Here is a 24,120-nt window from a genome sequence, read left to right as displayed (position 1 = left end):
AAACTTTTCAGGAATTTTCTCCAGGTTGGTTTAACAGGAAAATACTCAGAAATGTCTCTATTTTTTGAAGTTCTTTAGTTAGGAGTCTAACAAAGATAACTATTAATAATTTGTGATGTGATCTAATATTTTCCAGTAAATAATAACGTAAAGTGCAGAACTCTGAAAAAGTGCTGCTTTTCATTTATCGTTTTGGCTCCCCTTTACATTTTTTAAACTGTAAACTATATACTGATTGTTGCATTTGTAGTGTTTTTCTCCCCTGGCCTCTACTTAAAATGGGTTTCCAAGCCAGTCAGACTTTCCCATTAAACAAATGCAAACAAAATAAATAAAATAACATAAATCAGCTGTCGTCCCCTTGTTACTTTTATGCAACTGAGGTACCTGCTGCATTTGTGAAGATGGGGGGGGGGTGGATACATTCCCTGAAAGTGATGTGAAGATGGTGGAGTTCAAGCAAAAAATAAAAAATTCCTCCATTGTATCAATCCATGTTTTCAAATATTTTGCAGCTTTTGGATGAAGAGTTACCAAGGACTAAAAAAAGTAATTTGAGTCTTAGCACTGCTAGCTATGTGCTGTGCTAGTTGCTCTACAGTATCTGTCATCATCTTGTTCCAAGCTATGCAAGAAGAGCAAACCAGAATAAGTAAGCTATGGGATCTATAACTTCAAGCTGAGGCATGAAAGAAGGTGCTGTAATGAGAGGAATATCAGTAGATTACCTATGAGGCAGGCTTGTTTGCGAAGCCCTAGTGATCAGCACAAATTTGTATGATCACTGGTGTGCAACTGGTCATCTTGTCCCCAGAAGGTCAAACTATCCATGTGACAGGGTTTTTTTTCTTTCCCTATGATGGTTTAACCTCTGAGCTGGTATATATAAGTATTTGGGGAGACTGTAGTCCCACACTTAATGAGTACAGGGTGAGCTTACATGCCTGTTTTTACTGAACATTTAATGGAGAACTGATTTCCCTTATGGTTTTATCTGTTTCACTGCACTGCCCTCTGGCCTCCAACGGTAGATAGCCTTTTAGGAGGAAGTCCCACATTATTCCTTCATGACAGGGTTAAGTAAGCCTTGCTTGGTTATCTCTTGTCCCCTGTCTATTCCTCCAGCAACCTAGACCCGAGTGAAAACATGGAAGGTAGAAGTGATAAGGCTTACACATGCAATGCAGCAGTGTTAAAGGATTGCAATGAAGTTTTTAAGACACTACTATGACTTTAGTAAATATATATTCTGTCTGTAAATATAAAGAAAATGAATTAAATAACTTAAAAGAACAGCCCAACAAAAAGGAAAGTATATTGCTTTGCCTAAAGCACAGATCTGAAGCTCATGATCTTTAGGTGTCAAGCAGCTCTCAAACCAGCATAATTCTAGGTGATGGGAGCTACTACAGTACATTCCTAGCTGCACTGGACACCTTTCTTTTTGTTTGGGATGTGAGGCCCTCAGTTACGTGTGCTAGTTCTCATACAGCCCTTCTGGTCTTTTCAGTTTCAGACCCCTGGCCTAAAGCAACAGCATGTCATTCTTAATGCATATTCATTGCCATTCATAGGATGCAGATTGAATCCTTTCTCCGAGACGACATTCTCATCACACACCCTTGAAAATTCTCTGAATTCAAGAATTATTTTAGTCACTTAACTTCTATAAATGTTTAAAAGTACACTGAGTCAGCTTTTCCTTGTCCCAAATATTAATGTCACTTCTAACACTTTTACTAAATAGCACAAGTTAAATTCCTGTCATGGCAATAGCGGATGAAGAACTTGCCGAAGGTTATTTTCATCACAGACTCATGGGATTCATTCCTAATGGTGGGACATTAATGCACAAAGTCACAAAATGCACAACACAAAATATGGAACACTAATGCCCTGGTTACTCTCTTGCAACTGCACTGTTTTACAACACCACTTAAGAATGTTCTTTTTAACTTATCATTTGTTTTATATTGACTATTCTGAACAGAATTTCTAACCTCGCACTGCAGGAAAACACCCACATAAAAAAGTAAAATACAGTAATGAAAGCAGGTTCTAAACCACGTCAGCATGAATTACAGGGACGGTACTCTTGAAAATGTCAGTATAAGAACTTGAGATCTTAATTTTTTTCATGGTAACGTGACTTAAAATAATCATTATGATTAACTGGGTAGATCCAGTTAAAATATGAGTTCAGGCAGGATTCCAGTTGCATCTCCACAAGACTGAAGATGAAATCTAAAATGTTAAAACCAAAATGTGAATGTTGTAGGTGTTTAATGAGTCAATGCATGTAAAAAAACAAACCAGTGGTATTTATTAATTAATACTTGACTCTGCATTTTGGCATCTATACAAATTAATGGATAACTGCAGTATGACTGAATAATAGTCACTTCCTTTGTATTACTGACTGTTCAGTTTTCTCACCACTTCCTTGGTGAGTTGCATACATTTATTGGTGATGATGGGAAGGGTTAGAAAATATGGAAATAGGAGTGTTCAATACACCTCAGACTGAACACAAAATTACTGTCAAACTGTGTACAGCTAAACATAGCCAAAATATATAATTTTCTCTTCACTTCCCAAATCTTCCCCCAAAAAGAAAATATCAACGTTGCACTCATGTTAGATCTGCAGCAAGCTTTATTTATCTGTTTTATATTATGAAATGCACTAGTATCAGTGAGATGAGACCCTTCTTCTCACCTCCATGTCGATTTGCTGCTTGTGGTATGGGAACAAGTGTCTGAATGATGATGCACAACTGACAAAGTGTACACGAGCAGCAGTCAGCCTTGGATGAGTTAGAACAGCTCTGCCGCTGGGCGGCATATTTTACAACTTTTATTTATTTTTATTTATTTTATATTTGTTGACCAGGCTAGTTCAACTGGATACATGTCCATTTTCAGCAGAGGCCTGGGGAGATAAGCTCCGTGCAGAAGAAAAAAAAAAAATAGCAAAATAAAACATTTTTACAAACAATGTTGTTACAGGTTAATACATAAATTATCATAGAGGTCTAAGTACCTCCCATTTTAAAATTCGAGTACAATACTAAAAATAGGTCTAATATTATACTATAGTCTGGGAGAAATAGGTCTGGGATAAGAGGAAAATAAAACCTTTATATTTACAGAGAGTATTAGAAGTTAGGCTGGAAAAATCAAAGAGGACAGAAATACATCACAGTGCCAAAGGCATGTACAGGGGACAAAATTACAGAGAGCACAGAAATACTTTGCAGTGCAGTAAGCAGGTACAGTTCAGATTGCAGATAGAATACAGAAAGTCAAAATAAAAGAGGCATAAGTGTGTCTTTTATATATATTAAAGAGTTTCCACACTAAGAGTAAGCTTAGGGCATGAACAGAAGGGTAAGGGATAGGAAAAGGTAAAGTGGCAAGAAGGAAGGTAGAGCTAGTTATAGGGAAGTAGTGGGTAGGCAGTACCTGTTATGAGTAGAAAAAGGAGAAAACTGATCAGTCAGGTTTAGTACAGGGGCATAGCCAGTGTGTTCTTAGGAAAAGTTTCAGTCTGTTTTTGAAAAGAGATGTGGAGGAAACTGAAGAAAGTTCACTGGGGAGAAGGTTCCAGGAGTTTCCAGCAGTGTTGCTGAAAAGAGAGTCCCCAGCCTTGTTATTAGATTTAGAGATGTTTACAAGAAGTTTGTGTGATGAGCGCAAGGATTTCAGATTCTTATAGGGATAGATGAGGTTAGTTAACATAGGAGTACTGGAAGGTTGGTAAAGAGTCTTATGGGCAATGGTTAGTTGGTGGAATTTAAGCAGATTCTGAATTTCTAGCCATCCAAGCTGCTTAAGATTATAGCAGTGGTGGGTTCTGAATGGGTTGCCAGTAGCAAACCTGGCAATGTTATTGTAGGAGATATCCAGTTTGGCGAGGTTATTTTTAGATAAATTAGTAAATATGGGTGAGGCATAGAGCAGTGTAGAGATTAGATGGGTGTAAGCAATAGTTTTTCTGACTGTTGGTGAAAGGAATGGCTTGATTCTGTAGAGAGAGCCTAGCTTTTTATTGACGTTTTTTATAGTATTGTTGATATCGGTGTCAAAGTTAAGATTGTTGTCTATGGTAATACCAAGTAGTTTAGTAGTTGGGTCAGGTGATATGGGAGTACCATTTGTGGATATTACTGAGAAATCTATTGGGACAGTCTTAAGAGTAGGATTGAAAAGGAGGAGTTTTGTTTTTTTTTGGGGTTCAACAGAAGGCAATGTTGTGTAAACCATTGTTCTACTGTATTAAATACTTCTTGGGTAAGGGAGTGAAGTTTAGAAGTTGGTGTGGCTGTACATATAAGTGTAGAATCATCAGCGTACTGAACACATGTAGCTTGGGGGATTGCTAGAAGGTCATTGATAAATATGGAGAAAAGAAGAGGACCTAATATGGACCCTTGAGGGACACCAATGTTAATGGGCAGGTGAGTAGATAGAGTGTTGTGCCAAGGTACTGCCTGTTGTCTGTTATCTAAATAGGATTGGAACCATTTAATAGTGAATGTATCTAGTGAGAGGGATTTGAGGATATTTATAAGTATTTGGTGATTAACCATATCAAATGCCTTGGACAGATCGATAAATAGTGCTGAAGAGAGCATATTGGCATTTCGTTTTTTGTTAATACAGTCAGTAAAGGAAAGGAGGGCAGTAGTAGTGCTGACGGGATGGTCTGAAACCATGTTGACAGCTGGAAAGTAAGTTATTTTGGATTAGATGGTCTAGCAGTTGCTTATGGATGCATTTTTCCATTAGTTTTGCCAAAGGTGAAAGTAGGGCTATGGGACGGTAGTTGGAGAAATCAGTAGATTTTCCACCTTTATGAAGGGGGATAATATGGGATACTTTCCAGATGCTAGGGATGTGTCCTTCACTAATGGTTCTGCTAATCAGAATGGAAATGGGATAGGCGATGGATTTGACTGATTTCTGTAGATATTCAGCTGGTAATTGATCTGCTGAAGGAGAGCAAGGTTTAAGTTTTTGGATAAGGGAAAGAATATATATTGTAGGGATGGGTTGGAAGAGAAAAGGAGGGGGTGGAGTTGTGTTAGAGATAGGTAAAGTGAAATTATTAGGTGATAGGTGACTGGCAAGTGATTGAATGGCCTCAGTGAAAAAAGTATTAAAGGCATTGGCAGTGTGCTTTGGGTTCTCCTGGTCTGTGCCTTGTGGGTTAGGTGTAATGGAGTGACCTGGGTGTAATAGTTGGCTAATACTTGCCCAGAATTTTTGTGGGTTATTATGTTTAGTTTACTGGAACTGTAAGTAGTAGTTTCTTTTATCAGACAGTATAGCTTTCTTAGTTTCATTTCTCAGTTGTCTAAAGTTTTGATGGTCAGCCGAGTTTTTAGTCATACGCTATTTGGCCCAGTATTTATTTCTAAGGTGGATTTTTTGTTTGGTTTCTTTTGACAGCCAAGGGGCAGATTTAGTTTTGATTCTAATAGAGCAGTTTGGTGCATGGTTATCTAGGATGGTGAGGAATTTGGAATTAAAGTATTTGACAGCTTCCTCCAATGGGAGGTGTCTTAAGGGAGACCAATTGCATGCTCTTAGTTCACTTTGGAAGAGGTCAGGGTTAAAGTTTTTCTTGGATCTAATGGACGTGACAGTGGGTAGAATGGTGGCATTGGTTTTATGCCTGATAGTGTAGGTAAGTGAGTGGTCACTAATATCATCAGGGAGGGTTCCAGATTCATATATGTGGGGATGTTTTTTTATGAGTATCCAATCCAAGGTACTCTCTTTCTTATTGGGCTTGTTTATCCTGGTAGGGGAGGTAATGATTTGAGAGAAACCAAATAGGTTAATGAGGGTGGTAGGTTGGCTGCTGCAACAGCTGTTCCAATCTGTGTTAAAATCACCTAGGATAATGGTTTCTTGGGGCAGGTTTAGTGATAGCCAGCAGAGGATATCTTCTATGGTGGTATTGTTATTGCCAGGAGGTAGATAAATACAGATAATATAGATGGATTTGAAAGTGTTGAGTTGAAGTTTGGAAATAAGAATTTCAGCAGTAGAATCTACAGGTGGTTTAAGGTCATATGTGGTGATCTGTAGACTTCCCTTCTTTGCTATACGGTCAGATCTATATATATTATATCCGGGTGGGGTGATTTCATTGTCTTTAGTTGCAGGCTTTAACCAGGTTTCTGTTAAGCAGAGAATATGGAAAGAGTAGACTTCTAAGAGAGCATGGAGTTGTGAGACTTTATTATTGATGCTACGTATGTTGAGGTGGGCTATGAAGACAGAGTTTGTTGGCTGAGTAAGGGAATGTGTGTTGAATGAAATGATGTCTAGTATGGATATACAATGACTGAGGGATTGTTGTTGTAGTCTGAGTGATAGAAATAGGGCCAGTGGACATTACAATACTTTGAACGGGGAACCGTGAGGAGGCTAGAAATGTATGACTGTAAAAGGCTGTACAGCAAAATTAGAGACTTAGAATTTTATTAGCTGGAAGGGGTAGCACCTTTCTTAGGTATCTCATTTTCTTGTTTTAATATTACTTCTGACTGATTACTCAGAAGGCAATTAATACTTGGAGCAAGGCAATGCCCCATGCATAAGCACAGTGGTGATTATGAAAGATGGCTTGCTTAAATGGCTTGTTTAATATACACAAATGAGGACTCCTGCATGCCTTCAATGGCTATTTGAGGGTTACACCCAGTTCTGAAAGATGTCAGGGAATTGCTGCTCTAAACATCTGGACCAAGTATGACTTGTCAGAGCACAATTATCATTTGGGTTTCTTCTTTTTTTAATTCTGCTATTCGTTCTTAGCAGTCTTGGTACCCCCAAAGGCAAAATACCACACTGGGAAACAGACAGTGTAAGTAGAAGTACGTCAGCTGTGGACTAATAAAAGTGTACTGAGAAGGACTATGATAAGGGTAAGGCCAAGCTACAGGAATAGTAAATGATGTAATGTATACTGTCCTACTGTTGTCTGCAACATGCCATGAATATGGCCAATGTCATCAGGGTCATAAAACAATTTCAGATAATACCCTTAATAAATAACAAGCATTGCCTATACAGATGAAGTCATTCTGTGAGAGAAGAAAGGAGGGCTGCTTCAACCTTTATTACATCATGACATGATAAAATGTAAGTCACTGTTACAGTAAAAGGCTCGTCGCATGAGAGATATGGATCTAAAGTACTATCTTTTTTCATGGAGTTGAATAGTGTTTAGAACCAAATTTAATAAAAAAACTAAATAGGATGAATGGATGGGAAACTGCAAATTCAGCCTTATAGGTTCATAGGTTCATAGGTAGGTACTAGGCTATCGGCCCTAGGGCCTATACAAGCCTAGCCAAAAAGGTACCCTAGTTTCCGCCATCCAAGAAAATTATTTTCCTGTGCCCCTGTCGAGCAGAGCCACAGAGGTGATCCCCAGGGTGAAGTTCCTATTTCCCATCCAATCATCAAGATTTTTCTTGAAGAGTGCTAATGAGAAGCTTTGTTGGATATAGATAGGTAGGTTGTTCCAGAGTATGGGAAGTCTCTGGGGCAGGAATCTATCCTCCAGCATGTTCTGTTTATTGTGGTGACAAGGTTTAGGTGCCTAGAGCGTGTAGCTCGGAGGGAGTGGGATTTCTTTAAGTGGAGCATGTCCAACAGCTCTGGGTTTGACACAGCTCTGTATGTTAGGCAGAGATCACCTCTGAGTAGGCGATATGCGACGGAATAAAGCTGGAGTTTTTTTAGACGGTCTCCGTAGGGCATCTGTTTGAGGCTGGTAATCCTCTTTGTGAGGTATTTCTGTGGCCTTTCCAATTGTTGTAAATGTCTTGTGAGGTACATACCAAAAGGGGCGTTGTACTCTATAATGGGTCTAATAAGTGATGAGCAGAGGGGAACAATGACCTCTTTCTTCCTGGATGAGAAACCTTTTGGGATGAGGTGTGCCATGCAGAAGGATTTCCTGACTACAGAGGCGATGTGATTATCAAAGGAGAGACTACTGTCCACCTGTGTCCCAAGGTCTCTTATCACACTTTCGGTGTTAAGTACACCACCACCTATGTGGTAGTTCATGGGTACAGAATTTTTACCAAAGGGAATGACAATGCACTTTCTGGCATTGAGCTTGAGGCCATGGCTTTGACACCAGGCATCTGTCTCAGTGTGGCCCTTTTGTAGGATGTACACATTGTTAGGAGTTTCAATTACGGCTCCTAGTTTGCAGTCATCTGCGAACTTCATTAGCCAAAGACCTTCTGTGCTAGCCTGTACTTCAGAAAAGTAGATACCAAAGAGGAGAGGACCCAGGACTTGAATCCTGTGGTACTCCACTTGTCATTGGTCTGAAGTTGGATTTGGAGTCTGCTACTTTCACAGTGTGGGTTCTGTCAGTGAGCCAGTTGGCAATCCATCTTGTGACATAGGGATTTATAGTTTAGTGAGTTTATCTATAATTCCAGAGTGGGGGATGGTATCAAAAGCCTTGGCGAGATCTAGATAGGCTGTGTGAACCACCTTACCCTCATCTATGGATATGGTGACTGCTTCAAAGAAGTCAATCAGGTTTAGGAGACATGATCTGCCTTTACAAACCCGAATTGGGTGGGGTCCAGAGTTTGGAGATTACCAATGTCTTTGTTTATAAGTTCCATGGTGATATGTTCCATGGCCTTGCAGACCAGGCTTGTTAGGCTAATGGGGCAGTAGTTCCCAAGGTCCATGGTGGCTCCCCCTTTGTGGAGTGGGACCATTCAGTGGGCACAAAGCCTGAGGTGAGGCTATGACTGAACATGGTGCTTAGGTGGGGTGCCAGTTTATTCTGTAGTTCATGTAGAACGCAGCCTGGGATGGTGTCAGGTCCCATGGATGCGGCATTCTTGGCTTTGTAGAGTGTGGTTTTTACCTGAGCAGCCGTGATTACAGGAACTTTGCATTCTTCCAGTATAGAGATGGGCCCTTAGGGGGGGGGGGTAAAGTTAGCACTGAACCTATCTGCCAGGATGTTGGCAATATCAGTTGGTTCTGTATATTTAGTGCCACTGTGCTGTAACTCAGAGCAGATCTGAGTGTTGTCATTGAGATTCTTGACATAGCTATAGAATGCTTTGTGGTTGTCTTTAGAATCAGTGACGATTTTGTTTTCATAACTAGCTTTGAAGGATTTTATGAGGGATCTTAGTTTCTTACTGACGCTGACCAGGGAGTTCTTCCAGTCATGGGATTTTACTCTTTTTTGCAACAGTTTCTTTCTTCTGTTGTAGAGTTTGTCTATGGCAGGGGACCACCAGATTGGCTTCCTTTTTTTGGAGGATAGCATCTTGGTTCTGTTAGGGATAGCACGATCCATGCACTCATGTAAGTGCTTATAAAGTGCATTTGTGTAGGATTCAGCAATCGTACCTCTATTGTCCGTCTGCGTGGTTGTCGTGAAGTTTGCCACTTCTGTCTTAAGAAGCGTGAAGTTGGCTTTGAAGAAACTTTTTACGTTGGTTTCCCTAATGGGGGGTTGGGGCTAGATGTGGATGTCTAGGCTGATTAGCTTGTGGTTGGATCTGACCAACGAGGAATTGACCTCTGGTGTGGAACACTGGTCGCCCATGTTGGTAATGACCAGGTCTAGGATATTGCTGCCCCTGGTGGGGGTGTGGATAAGTTGATCTAAGGCATTGGAATTTATGAATTCCAGAAAACGTTGAGCAAAAGAGTTGGTACATGAGTAGTTTTCCCAGTTAATGGTGGGGTAGCTGAAATCACCCATTATTAGGGTGTTGGGTTGTACCCTCATATTTTCCAGAGTTAGTTGCACTTGGATAATCTCAGATGCATAATGCTGAGCAACTAGCCTGGAGGTGTGGATATCCTTAATGAATATGGACACGCCCCCACCTTTAGTGTTTTATTCCAGGTTAGGTGGCCGAAAGGTGTGGTATGAATTATAGCCTGGTAATGCAGGGGTGCTCTCTGGAGCCTTGAACCAGGTATCTGTCACTGCACAGATGTCGATGTTCTCCATTTTAAGGAGTGCCTCGAGTGAATGCATTTTGAGGTTTAGACTTCTAGCATTGAGCAGCATTACCCTCAGATTTGGTTGCTTGGTCTAGCACCCGTATCCCACACCGTTAAGGGCAACAAGTAAATGCTCCAACAAATCATTGCAAAGCTGTCCTCATGGAAGGTTTGCAGAGTGGCATGTCCCTGCAAATAACACTTTTTCTAACTATGATGTCACATACTATCTCAGCAGATGTGTTCTTCAATGAGTTTGACTTCTCCAGTTGGCTTCTTATACTGGATCATAAGAAAACAGCTTAATATTGCTGTCTTTATGAAACTCATTACATACAGAACCCTATGTATGTCCACTCTTTTAATAATTTTGAAGCATCAGTTATGCTCTTTGGTTTATTTTATTTTATCTATATTTGTTTACTGGGATGGGGAAATTATCTCAACAGACCATTTACAGGCACAGCCTGGGTGAAGATATATCACAAATATAGATGAAAAAAATATTTGCAAACCCTGGCATATAGTAAGAAAAAGGCAATAAAACAGCTGACAATAAAACTGAACATTTGGTTAATTTTCATAATTACATTTGTGGAAAAACTTGTGTGCATCTTTGTCTGAAAACTTTATCATACTATGTTACTAAAATTGCTTTTTTGCACCACAAATTAAAATGTGAAAATTGTTTTGTGATATAAAAACTCTTGAAATATGTTACATTATGCACAATCACTTTTAGCTCCTGCTTTGCTGACCTATTTTTCCTAGAGAAACCATATAATCTATCTAGCACAGCAGGAAAAATCATTCCACCCGCTGCATTACAAGTTGTTTTTCACCTTTTGCAGTCAAACTATTCTGATTTCTGCAATTGGTAATGGCTATGCATACATAAATCAGTCTTGTTGAAAATTTGTTAGAGATATGCACAATGTTCAGGCTATAAATAGTTGAAGGAAAAAACCCCTAATGCAGAGTATACCAAAAAAAAAACCACAGTTAAGGTTTGTTGAACTATATATATACATATATATATGGGATCCCTTGAAAAACGCTGAGTTACCATAACGTCGCTGTTCACAACAGTGAGACCACAATGTTGAAACTTCAGAAAGCCGAACTCCCAGAACGTCACAAGTTAACTCCAGGAAAATAACCGCTAGGCCACCATGGTGACTTTTGCCCTCTTCTCCACTGTAGTGCAATCTCGGAGTTGGTATATTTAGTTAGCAGGGGGTGGGGGGAAGCCCCCCACGATGGTGGGTTTTAGTTGATTGCATTCGTATTTTTAAGTTGTTGGTGGTCCAGTGGTTAGTTTCCCAGAGTTACCTTGCAATGTTCCGGGAGTTCGGCTTTCTGAAGTTTCAGCGTTGTGGTCTCGCTGTTCTGAACGTCAACGCTGACATTTTCAAGTAGATCCATATATATATATATATATATATATATATATATATATATATATATATATATATATATATATATATATATATATATATATATATATTTATTGTCCTTTTAACCAGTAAAGCACTGAGACGTGTACATATTTTCCATATATTTTCGAGTAACACACGAAAAACATAATTGCAACAAAGGATTAAGTCACTAATCCAGATGTCGCATTTTATTGTCAGGATACAAAAAATAAAACAAGAAATATGCCTTATAATAAGAAAGGCTCCATCCATATAGCTCAAGTTATATGATATGACATGATATGATATGCTTACATGCAAATCCACTGAGTAATATAATAAGAAGGAATTCGACTGACATTTATCACAAGTTTGTAGTAGATGTAGTCATCCCTTACCTTATCCAGACAAGAGCCCATATGTGACTGTATATTGTAGCTCTAACTGTGGCTAGAGCACTTAACTTGCCAGCTTTGTGAGTTTGAGTTATCCCTTACACCAGGACACATGGAGAATCATACCTTCTAGTCCTAGCTGATAAATACTCCATCCAGTCCGTGGCCCACATCAAGCAGATGTTGGAAGTGTCCTTTCTCCAATATTATCCCCTGCCCGAACCACTCCCCCCCTGCTCATTGATATAGGAACCACATTACAGCAGGTCCTCTAGTACACTTTCTTTGACATGTGAATGCTCCCATGTACATGTCTCCTAACAGCTACAATCACTTGCTTGGGATGAAAAACTGTGTGTCCTCAGTCAGTGGTCTGCATTGGCCAAATGAGAATCAGCAACTCCCTCCAGCCAGAACAGGTGCCAACACTAGCTTGTTACTCTTATGTCTCATCCCCCCACCCATGCCTAGCTCTTCTAGTGCCCATGCCATTAACAGGAATCAAACCCCCTCGGTCATAGTCAAGTCTTCATCTTGGTATGCCAAAGAGCCACGTATCCCCCTCAAGCCATTTAATCAAATTCAGAGCATCACAAGACTGTACATGGGAAATTAGTGAATTTGTTGAATGTACTTTCAGTAAGAGCATTTCAGTAAATCTACTTTCACTTAGCTGTAATTCAGGGAATCAGTATGTCCCCATTTTTAATAGTTCTTAATGTTATTTATTTATTTATTTATTTTTGATGCTTTATCACTGCCCCTCTACTGAGTTTTTTTTAGTCACCTCAACAAAACCATCTAGTTCCTCCAGCCATGGGTGCCGGCAGGATTTTCTGCAGGGGGTGCAAACCCACAGGCCAGAGCTCCACCTCCAGGATATATCAGTTTATGCGTAGATAACCAAGAAAATTATGTACCACCCCACGGTTAACTGTAAAGTACTCTAATCTTACATACGATTGCTCATTTCCTGGCTAAATGAGTATATGGTTGCCAACAAAATTGCAGCCTTTCATAAGGCATCTCTTGCAGGTCCTTGGTTAATTTTTGGCCACCTGCAGCTTCAAGTAACAGTGTCCAGAGTGGGCAGGACGCACGTGCTGCTCTTCTTACACAGTGCATGGTGCCTAGGCAATTATGCAAGCAAGCGGAACATTGTAAATGATAGCAAAGCCACACCCTTTGTCACTGCAAAGTAACACAAGAAATATTAATTAAAAAAAAATGTATTTAATAAATCAGTTAAAACTGAACAGCAAGCTTTGTGGATGTCTTGGTGCACATACTGATTTCTTCATCTCAATGTAAGCCATGACTGCGATGAATTGTAAGGCTATGGATAAGTTGCGAGTCGGGTAACTTCACAGATGAGTTCCTGCCCAAAGCAAATTCTGGCTCTAAATGTGGCTGACATCTCAGGTAGTATGAATGAAGTGTAAATGGTTGAACATAATCCTTGTTATATCTGCAAATGTTAGATGTATGCTACAGGGGAAGTGTGCCTTCATGTCTGTGGTTGGACAGCAGAGCAGGATCATGGTTAAATGGGGCCCTAGGCAGAGTAATGGACTAGGCCCCCCACATACACAGCCCTCCCCCCTGCAGCCATTCCAGTGTCCCATTACTTGGCTGTTTCTCCCTAGTTACCATAAATACTGTAATGTGCATACTGTTTTCTGCTTTACTTCTACAATGATTATTTGGATTTAACTTAAAACTTTTATTTTAAATTTTATAGCACAAGCACTGATAGACATTTGCTAAACAAAACAATACAGTCTCACAATGAAAATGGACTTAGCATTAAAACGTCTCTGCCCTTGAAACTCACTTTCATTGAAACAGCATTAAGAAAATGCATCTGGCCAGTGGTGGATAAAGTTTACCTTTGGGATGTTTTCAAATCATAGGCCCCTTGCATACATATTTAGGACCATGCATACATGCACAAGTTCCTTGATTCACCTTCCTAATGTATTAAATTATATTCCTTGTATAATACAGCACCACTTGTTAGTGTGTGTTTTACATTTGTAGCTTTTCCAGTCAGCAATGAAACAAGATGTATGAACCAATACTGACAAAACTGCCCAATTCAGAACATTTCCATCATAAAAGTCTACTCAGATATCTGTCATTACAATTCACCAATATCGGTAAATATGTACAATCTCTGCAGAAGTAAAACTCATCTAAATAATTACGTATTAAAGAGATCTGTAACTAATGAAGAGGTTGCTACTAGCAAACAAATTTATATTTCTGTGTTTCATCTATAAATAAAGTACCTGTTGCCCCTGAAGAATAAATTGCTTATGCTACATTAAGAGAACCTTTTCCAAGACCAAGTGATATGGTTAGAGTTGTTTTTATAAGTATGAGCATTTTCTAGAACTAGTAAAGTAGTTTTTCTGGGTGTATGACAGTTCCACTCCAGAAACAAAGCCCGCATGTTTCTTTATTGTCAGGTGGTTAGCAAAGGGAAGGTTTTAAGTTGCTAAATCATTTCTTGGGACTTGAAATTCAGCAAAAATATGAGGCTGTATAAAGCGGAAATGTACTGAATTGTAGGTATTAAAGTTTTTAAGAGTGTAAAAATATGTTTTGATTCAGATTCCTGGCAGCTAACAACTTTGGTATTCTTCAGCACACACCTAGATGGCAGTAAGCTATACTATAATATGTTGTATAAAGCAATCATAACACCGTATGTAAATGCAGCATTACTGCAGTGTTACTGAAATGCATTTTTCATTTCCTTTGCATCTTTTGATTATTGTTACAGTGAATGCTAAGGAGCCATTTGTGGTCCAGTTCATTTACCTGTCCACATAAATAAATAAATAAATTTAAAAAATGTACTGCATCTGACAAAGGAAACTTATGTATCAACGAGCCTTGTAAATGCGGTCACTGTCACCACAGAGCCTACAACAAAGATTTCTGATGTCTCAGTCCCATGGACATTAAGCATTTTCATTCTAGTCTCTAGAATGCGTTTTTCGTAAATAAATGTAAAAATTATTTAACACTGGTAAAGAGTGAATGTCCCAACGTTAGCAAGACAAGAACAGAATGTCTTCTTGTACTTAAAATTCCCTGCATGGGCAAAAAGGAAGAAAAGGATGTCTGTGCGACAACGCATGCATGCATGTGACCTGACAGGTGTGTGCGACTGGACAGTTTTTAAAGAACATCCTTAAAAACAAAAACAGTGTTTTTTTTTTTAATTAAAAAGTAAATGTGACAGTCCCTTAGTAACTGAAGCCAAAATCCATGGGGGTGCAAGTGCACACCCTTGTACCTGCCTGCGGGCACCCAAGCCTCTAGCCCCAGTGAACTTTTCCATCCTCCATAAACAGTTATCTCCCTCTGTCACCCCTTGGGGGTACTGTTCCCTTCAAAATACAGTTTGACTTCTTTAGAATTCACAGTATTATGTGACTGCCAGTGAAGATTAAATGCTGGGAAATGGTCAGCCATTATCTTTGGCTGGATCAATTTTTCTTGTACCCCCCACCCCCACCCCAAGTCCCTCAATGGATTATGCAACTGCCAGCTCAAAACTGCATATACTACCTGGTAGGTATTCTTTCACTCGTGAACCTTTTCCTGGTACACTACCAGGCTACCTACCAGATGGCAGATAGGCAGTGATTATCACTGCCTCCCTCCCCCAGGACAGGCAAGCTGATATATGTGGTTACTTTCATCCTTGTTGACCAACCTCTTCTGTGCCCAGACTGGTAACTGAACCATGATCCAATGATGTACAACACGGACTTCATTCTTATGTGTTTACTAACTATTGCTTTTCACTTTTCTAAGAGAACCATGTTTACATTTGATGTTAACTGCTGACACGTTCTAAGTATATGAACAACCTTTCTTGCCCACTTCATACCACCTCTTTCAACAGAGTTTATTTTGCTCCACTTGGTCCTAAATTAAACTTATATTCCTCTCCACAATGGTCAGCCTTTTTCAAAACTTAAGTAAGTAAACAGGTGTTCTTATAGCCAGCTTATAGCCAGCTCCCCTGGCATGGAGGGTTAAAGCCCTGAATATGAGCCATGTTCTTTAGTGGTAGGGGCATCTGCAGTTATTGTCATAGAGAGAATGAGTGCATCTATCATAGATGGAGGGGTGGAGTAGGGACATCCTTCACCGCAACCCTCAAAGGAGGGGCAGAAATTCTTGAGAGAGTCTCAGGGCACGTGGTCAACCAACAAATACAACAGTGACACTGACAGCTGCACAGAAGCATATTAAATGCTAAATAATGCATACTGGCACCTGCGGTGAGGCAGGTAGAACATCCCTGCACAATATGACGGGTTAAACACTTAAACCATTGCTGGGGGCAGAATGAACAGTTTCAGCAGCTTTATTATTAGCAGGAATGTGGTTAAAAAAATTACAGGATAAAAGGAATGAATAAATCAGCAACATTTTTTCTTCATTGTGAAGGTCAGTCACATTGCCAGACAGACTGTTCACTGAATCCTGATTTTCCACTGCCCATTCAGTCTGAGATCATAGCACAGATGAACTACATACCCCAATACATACAGCAGTTACAGACAAAAGCGTTTTAATTTCCAGTATTGGGTTATAGTACCCACTGGGACAGGATGTGCAGGTAAATAGGTTGTGTTTTGTAAACAATACTTCCCTACATACTCCTGCGTTTTGAATGTGGGCTATTTTTCACGAATCGTGGTTTGGAGAATTGTGTTTCAGCGTACTACATTCAGATTACGTCGTTCTTGTTTATTCACCTTTCAAAAAGTTTATAAGAATTACTTAAAATGAATAATCAAAGAACCTAGAAATGGTTCAAATGTTTATATTTATTATTTAAATATATGTGTATTACGTTATGCACTGCATGACTGCTTTAAGCAAATTTCTTTTTGTTTTGTCTGCGTGTGTGTTTGTGTGCGTGTGTGTCCATCTGTCTTGAGAGTAAGCATATTTTAAACTAGAGTAGTCTTGCAGGTGCCTAAGAAATGTCAGGACTTGCACCACTGCATCCTGAAATACTGAAAAGAAACGATCAAAGCAACAGCAGAGTGAATATCAAACACTGGTATTCTCCTTTAACCTTGTTTTTTGCAAGGGGCAAGCTCCCTGTACCCCAATATGGGCAGCGAGCTTCCCACACTCACTGACCTTAAATATACCAACTTGGAGACTGACGTACCTCAGAGAAAAGGGAATATTCTGAGAAATGGCAATTTCAGACTTAGTATATGTAAATATACATTTTCAGCCATTCAGTCTCTACATTTTGGTGAAATTACTAGTTTTGTTTCTTGTAGAATTTACCAGTTGAGTACAGCTTGAGAACAGCCCAAAGTGAACTATTACTGCAAAACATACAAAAAGTCAAGACTAATAAATAAATAAAATATTGAATATGTGCTACTAGATTCATTTTATTATATTCTGACTGAGTTTATTCTGTGCAATAAATTATTTGAGTAGTAATGTACGCATAACAAGTTCTGTGTGGGCTGATTTGCTAAGATCCTGAAATCTTACAGCAAATCACAGGACAGACAGCTCCAGGATGATATACAACTTGGTTCTGTCTTTTCTGAAAGCTGATGGCTTATTTAACAAAGAGAAGTTTAATTTTCCAGAAGAAGTCCACTTTGTGCACAGTTCCTGCCAGGACCACAAAAAGGAGAGTTATGAATACAGAAAGTGAAATAAACAGCTGCAAAAGAATATCCTTGTTGGCAAAAATGTGTCCATTGAGTGGAGACAAGATGCCATAAATGAGGAAAGGAAAGGGAAGATTCATATTAAGCTAGCTGCCCTTTGGAGCTAGCCTAGCCATTTATCCCATGTAAGAATCAAACCTTGTACCTCGTGTTTGTAAAGTAAACACCTTAACCATTATACCAACCTCCCACCTTGAATACAGAGAAGTATGATAATGGACATGGGACTAGACAGCTGGACACTTCAGGTTACCAAAAGTGCCATCAAAGTGCAAACACATAGCAGCTAACATATGCTGGCGTCTTTGAACACTGCCATGCATGAGCTGTGAGTCAAAGCGGGTTACACAGAATGAGAAAACAGCAACAACTGCTACTGCAGAAAATGATGCTATAATGGAAGAAATAGTGGGAGGCAGACATAACCAGAAACAAATCAAAATGTCTCAATGCCAAAGAAACCTTGTCATAGTCAAAGACACCCACAAGGTTTAGGCTTGGAGAGAGGTGCTTACACAGGAAAAAGGCAGCGCCTAATCAAACAGAACTGCAACAATAAGCAGATCTACAAAATCTTAGTAACAATGCTTCAACAGATGCAGAAATTAAGTTGAGTAGCCCAGTATCTCTATGTTGGACACTAGCGATTATTACCCATAAACACTGTGTGTCTTAAAACTGTACAACAGGAGTTCTGCACTGTCAAAAAAAATAACAACTGCATTATCTTCCCATGTTAAATAATGGTCTTTTTTCTTAATGTTTTTACAGGACCACTACGATTAGAATTTTTTTCTTGTCTGGTGGGCTCTGTGTTAAGAATCCTACAATTGACTGCATGTTATCACCTGAAGAAGGTTTATTTTAATTTTAGTAACCAAGTAGACCTAACTGACTCTGGGTTATGTGACTGAAATTACTGACTTGTGAAAAATAACTGTTGAATGCAGTTGCAGGAACTATACCTGATGGACTTTCCCTGAATTACTGGAAAAAAATGAGAACACAGTAACTGGGACAGGATGGCAGCAAAAAACATTGAAGTCCTTTAATATGTATAAAGCATAATTCTATTTTATTCTATTTTATATTATTTGCTTTTGTTAATAGCTGATTTTGCTTCATAAGATTGGAATACACAAATGCATTATACTCTTAAAACATGTCAGTCATATTTAAAATTACCTTTGCATGGTGCAAGTCCACTCCGTACATTGACAGCTTCTTTGCATTTTCCAAGAAATGCATTTCTGCTTCGGCTGGCGTCATACCCCTAGATGAGAAAAAAATAAATAAAACGAATATCAAACTAGAGTTAACAAGTTGAAACTCTGTGGCTTTGATTGCGTAGGTAAATTGAAAATATAGCTGACATTATTATTTTTTAAACCTGCTATAATATAAAGGGCAGACCAGCAAAATAAAATGCTTACTTCTGCTTAAGATGTCAAAACTGTACTTAAACCTTACCATATTTTGTCAATTCATATATATTACTGGTGTACAGAAACATCACCCTTGTATAATTTTACAATCTGGGTTAACATTAACATGGCTGAGAAAATAAAAAAGTACAGTTTTGTACCTACCATAAATGTAGATGTTCGAGGATCCACATTGCTGCAGTCATAACCTGTGGGTAGTCCGCTGTCCTCGGTCGGCCCGAATACCAAAGAGTTAGGCTGGCGTCGGTCATGGACGCCCGGAGCTGACGTCAGTACGTAGTAGTACTTAAGCGCATGACCGACGCCATATCCTCAGTCTTTCTTGCCCCAGATGTCAGAAGGCCTTAAGAAGGAAAGGCCAGAGCCAAAATAGTAAATACCCAACAACCAAACAAGAGAGAAAATAACAATTATCCCAAAGGAAAAAAACAGCAACCCCAAACAATAGAGGGGAAGGAGGGAGGGAAAATAGGACTGCAGCAATGTGGATCCTCGAACATCTACATTTATGGTAGGTACAAAACTGTACTATGTTCTTCGTCTCACATTGCTGCAGTCATAACCTGTGGGTAGAATCCCAAAGCAAAGGAAAAGGGAGGCTGGCAAACTAAAAAGCATTAGGAGCTGCTAACATGCCCTGCAAAACTGCAGTGGCAAACCCAGCCCTAGACTTGGAATAAAGAGGGAGATGGTAATGCTTAGTAAAAGTGTGTACTGAACTCCAAGTAGCTGCTTCCAAAATATCCTTAGTAGCTACCCCCCTCAAAAAGGCAGTAGATGTGGCAGTAGCCCTAGTGGAATGAGGGCTGATCCCAGCAGGAACATCCTTCCCATGATGAGAATAACAAAAAGCAATACAATGACCAATCCACTTAGAAATAGTTTGCTTTGAAACAGCTTTCCCTTGAGAAGCCAGAGCAAAAGAAATAAATAACTGTTGAGTCTGCCTGAACTCTTTAGTTCTGCTCAAATAATAACGTAGCTGCCTGTGAATGTCCAAAGAATGCAAGACTTTTTCCCCCTTATTTTGGGGATCAGCATAAAAAGTAGGCAAATGAATAGACTGGTTCAAGGCCACATTAGAAATCACTTTAAGCATAAAAGTAGGGTTAGTACGCAAAGACACCCTATCCTTATGGAATACCAGAAAAGGTTCAACTGCCATGAGTGGCTGCAATTCAGAGACCCTCCTAGCAGAGGTAATGGCCAACAAAAAAGCAGTTTTCCAAGACAAAAACTTCAGCTCAGACGTAGCTGCAGGTTCGAAAGGAGGTAAAGTAAGCTTCTCCAACACAAAATTGAGATCCCAGGAAGGAGTAGGAGCTCTACGTGGGGGTCTTATATTTTTTGCCCCTCTAAGAAATTGCTTAAACAAAGGATGAGAAAATAAAGGAGGATCACAATCATAGTGAGCAGAAATGGCTGCAGCATGAACCTTCACAGAGGAAAATGACAAACCCTTGTCTAGTAATTCAGTAAGGTACTGTAGCGTAAAACTCAAATTAGGTACTGAGACATCAAAGCCCTTTGCTGTGCTCCAAAGAAAAATCTCCTCCATTTATCAGCATAAACTTTTCTAGTACTGGGCCGCCTGGCTTCCAAAATGACATCTAAAACCTGTTGAGGAAGCTGAGACCCCACAGGCTCTAAAACAGAATACGCCAGGCTGTTAGATGCAGGGACTGCACCCTGACATTGAGCAAATGATTGCTTGACTGGGACAACAAGTGAGGAATCTGTGGCAAAGGCCAAGGAGGCTCCTGAATTAAACTCCTCAGCAGAGGATACCAGTGCTGACGTGGCCAATCTGGTGCTATTAGAATCATGCAAGGCTTGTCCCGCCTGACTTTCAAGAGTACCTTGGGAAGGAGAGGCAGAGGAGGGAAAGCATAGACGTGAAGGTTGTTCCAACTGAAAAATAGAGCATCCACTTTCCAAGCTTTTGGGTGAAACATCTTTGTGCAAAATTTTGGTAGTTGGAAATTTAGTGGAGAAGCGAACAGATCTATGTCTGGAGTTCCCCAAGCCACTGTCAACTGTTGGAATACCTGAGGATCCAATTTCCACTCGTGGGGATCCACAATTTGTCTGCTCAATACATCTGCTAGGGAGTTCTGTGCTCCTGGCAGAAACCTTGCTTGAAGAGTGATATGCAAACTCAGAGCAGTCTCCCACAATATCATTGCTTGTCTGCAAAGAGGGTAAGAATGGGTTCCCCCCTGTTTGTTGATGTACCACATGACTGTTGTGTTGTCTGTTCGAATCAACACCTGTCCTGGTTGAAGTAGGTCCTTGAAGGCCATCAGGGCAAATTGGACTGCTAACATCTCCTTCATGTTGATATGTAAATGCTGTAGTCTGGGAGGCCACGTGTCTTGAATCCATTTCCCATTGAAGTGTGCTCCCCAAGCCAAGTCCGAGGCATCCGTCGTTATGATCTGACTCGCCTCTGGTCGGGTCACAGAGAGTCCCTTGTTTAGGTGACATTCCTGAGCCCACCACAAGAATTCCTTCTGGATGCAAGGTATTATCCGAATGACAGTGTCCAAATCGTGGCAGTGTTGAGTCCATACAGTTTTGAGATACCATTGTAGCTTCCTCATATGCAGTTTGGCATTGGGAAGTACTAGAATGCAAGATGCCATGAACCCCAAGGCTTGAAGGACTGTCCTTGCAGTCAGCCTAGACAGTACTGATAACTGCTGGAAGTATAGGTGAAGAGTTCTTTGTTTGTCCGGGGTCAGAAAAGCCATCTGAGAAGCTGTATTCAGTCTCACACCCAGGAAGCACATGTCCTGAGAGGGTACTAGACTGGACTTTATTTCGTTCACAGAATACCCTAGGCACCTTAAAACTGCCATTACATACTGTAGATGTTGAAGTAGCTTGTCTTTGTCTTGAGCAAGAATCAGGCAATCGTCCAGATAAGGATAAATTTGTATTCCCCTCTGTCTGAAGAAAGCAATTACAGGAGCCAGCACTTTTGTGAACACCCTGGGCGCAGTAGATAAACCAAAGGGCAATGCAGAGAACTGATAATGAGAAGTACCAGCCCGAAAACGCAGGAATCTCCTGCAGCTGGGCCTGATAGGAATGTGAAGATAAGCCTCTTTGAGATCCAGGGTTACCATCCAGTGATCTTTGCCTAGCATAGGCAGAAGTTGTTGTAATGTTAACATCTTGAACTTTGGAATGTCTAGGTAGGTATTGAGAATGGACAAATCCAGAATTGGCCTCCAAGTGTTTCCTTTCTTTGGCACTAGAAATAGACGGGAATAAAACCCTAGGCCTACTTCTGATGGAGGTACCACCTGAATAGCTCCCATCTGTAAAAGCAAAGAAATTTGCTCCTGAGCCTCCAGCCTTTGCTGAGGAGGCACATCCGGCATGCCTTTGAAAGGAGGAAAAGTGTGAAAGTAAAACTTGTAACCTTGATTTATTATTTCCAATACCCATTTGTCCTGGGTGACCAAATGCCAGTTTTGTTTGAAAAGTGCCAACTTTCCTCCTAGAGGAGCTGCCAGAAAAGAAGGATCTGGCAGCTGAAGATACAGGTCATTGGGTCTGTTTACGAAAAGGCTGACCCCTGCCCTCACCAGAAGACTGTGCAGGAGAACTCCAAGTCCTAGGTCTGAAAGAACCCTGAGCGTGAGCCCTGCCTCTACCACGTCTAGACCTGCCCTTAGACTAAAAATCCGAAGAAGGGTAGGACCATCCTCTAGCAGGCCAATTCCTGCTAAACTTAGGGGGCTGCACCTGCAAAAAATCCTTGACCATCTGCATAGACTTAGCTTTATCTTCCATCTTTTTCAAAACTGACTCCACAGGAGAACCAAAAAGAACTTCAGACTGAAGAGGAGCATCCAAAATCCGAGCTTTAACATGCTCTGACAAATTTTGATCCTTAAGCCAGGCATGTCTACGAATAACTGAACCAGTAGCAGCCACCCTGGATGAAGCCTGAAGAGCATCGAAACCACACTGCAAGGAATGTTTTCCAACTTGATCTGAAGCATGAACCAACTCCTGCAATTCCTTACACTCTATACCCTCAGATAAAGCATCCACTTTAGATTTCAATTGGCCTAACAAAAAGTTCTGATACTTCAGCATATGAAACTGGCAATTTAAAGCCCTCATAGCTAACGTAGAAGAGGTGTACACTTTTTTCCCCCACCTATCCAGTGCTCTAGAATCTTTATCCAAAGGAACTGGATTCTTAACCACAGAAGCCCTGACACCCTTCGGCCCTTGAATAATAGTTTCCGGGTCAGCTCTTGGACTCTTATACAAATATTTATGTGCTTCCGGAACTCTGTAATATCTGTCTGGCTTGACAGGGGCAGGGGTAAAGAATCAGGATTAAGTGAAGCTTCAGAAAAACATCCTGAACAACATCTAAGACAGGGGAATAGCCAAAGGCCTATGTTGTGGTAAAAACAAAAATTCCCTAAGCCTTTTACGAGAATCTGAAAAATCCTGACCTTCCCACTTGAAATGTTCCCTCATGGAATGTAAAGTTTCAGAAAAGGAAAAATCCTCTGGAGGAGAAGCAGAAGGACAGGAATCCTCTGCATCCGAATCTGAATAGGGAGGGTAATCCTGAATATCCTCAGCTGAAGACTCAGAGTAGTCTGAAGAATGCTCCATTCCCTCTAAATCTGTCTCCACCCTAGGCCTCTTCTCTGGGGGGGCAAAGATCCCCTGATCAAAGTAATCAAATCCTCTGCCATTTTCAACATATGTTTTTTAGGAACAGAAGCTGAAGAACTAGGGCTATGGCCAGTACCAGAAAGACCAGGTTTAGCCTTAGCATGGCCTTTGGCCACTGAGGTAGAAGGCCTAATAACCTTTTGTAAGGATGGAACTACAGATACCTGAGAAGCACCCTCGGCCTGGCCTAACTCCTGAGAGGCCAACTCCTGCAAAAGTAAAGGTTTCCCTCTGGGATTCAGCCGAGACCTTGGCCGGATCCACAGATTCAACCGGAGGTTCCATAGAACCGGCGTCCGCAACGGACAACTCATCCAGTTTAGACCTTAAAGATTTATCTTTACGTTTTTTAGCGGTAGCGGGCGTCGGAGGATCCGACGGCATGTTGT

The 24,120-nt window shown here is 40.4% G+C and overlaps 1 protein-coding gene across 1 annotated transcript in view; it reads right to left on the bottom strand.

Moving 5' to 3' along the window:
• EPB41L1 (erythrocyte membrane protein band 4.1 like 1) overlaps positions 1–24,120 on the bottom strand; it is a gene marked incomplete in the record, with an annotated part of 2,183,009 nt that overhangs the window by 679,098 nt on the left and 1,479,791 nt on the right. The window contains 1 exon segment of the mRNA XM_044090111.1: positions 18,759–18,846. Coding sequence (XP_043946046.1) covers positions 18,759–18,846 — 88 coding nt within the window.

The sequence above is a fragment of the Protopterus annectens genome, chromosome 12.part0, assembly GCF_019279795.1.
Source record: "Protopterus annectens isolate FY-2018-M chromosome 12.part0, PAN1.0, whole genome shotgun sequence".
NCBI lineage: Eukaryota > Metazoa > Chordata > Ceratodontiformes > Protopteridae > Protopterus > Protopterus annectens.
This window is presented reverse-complemented; position numbering and strand designations above follow the sequence as displayed.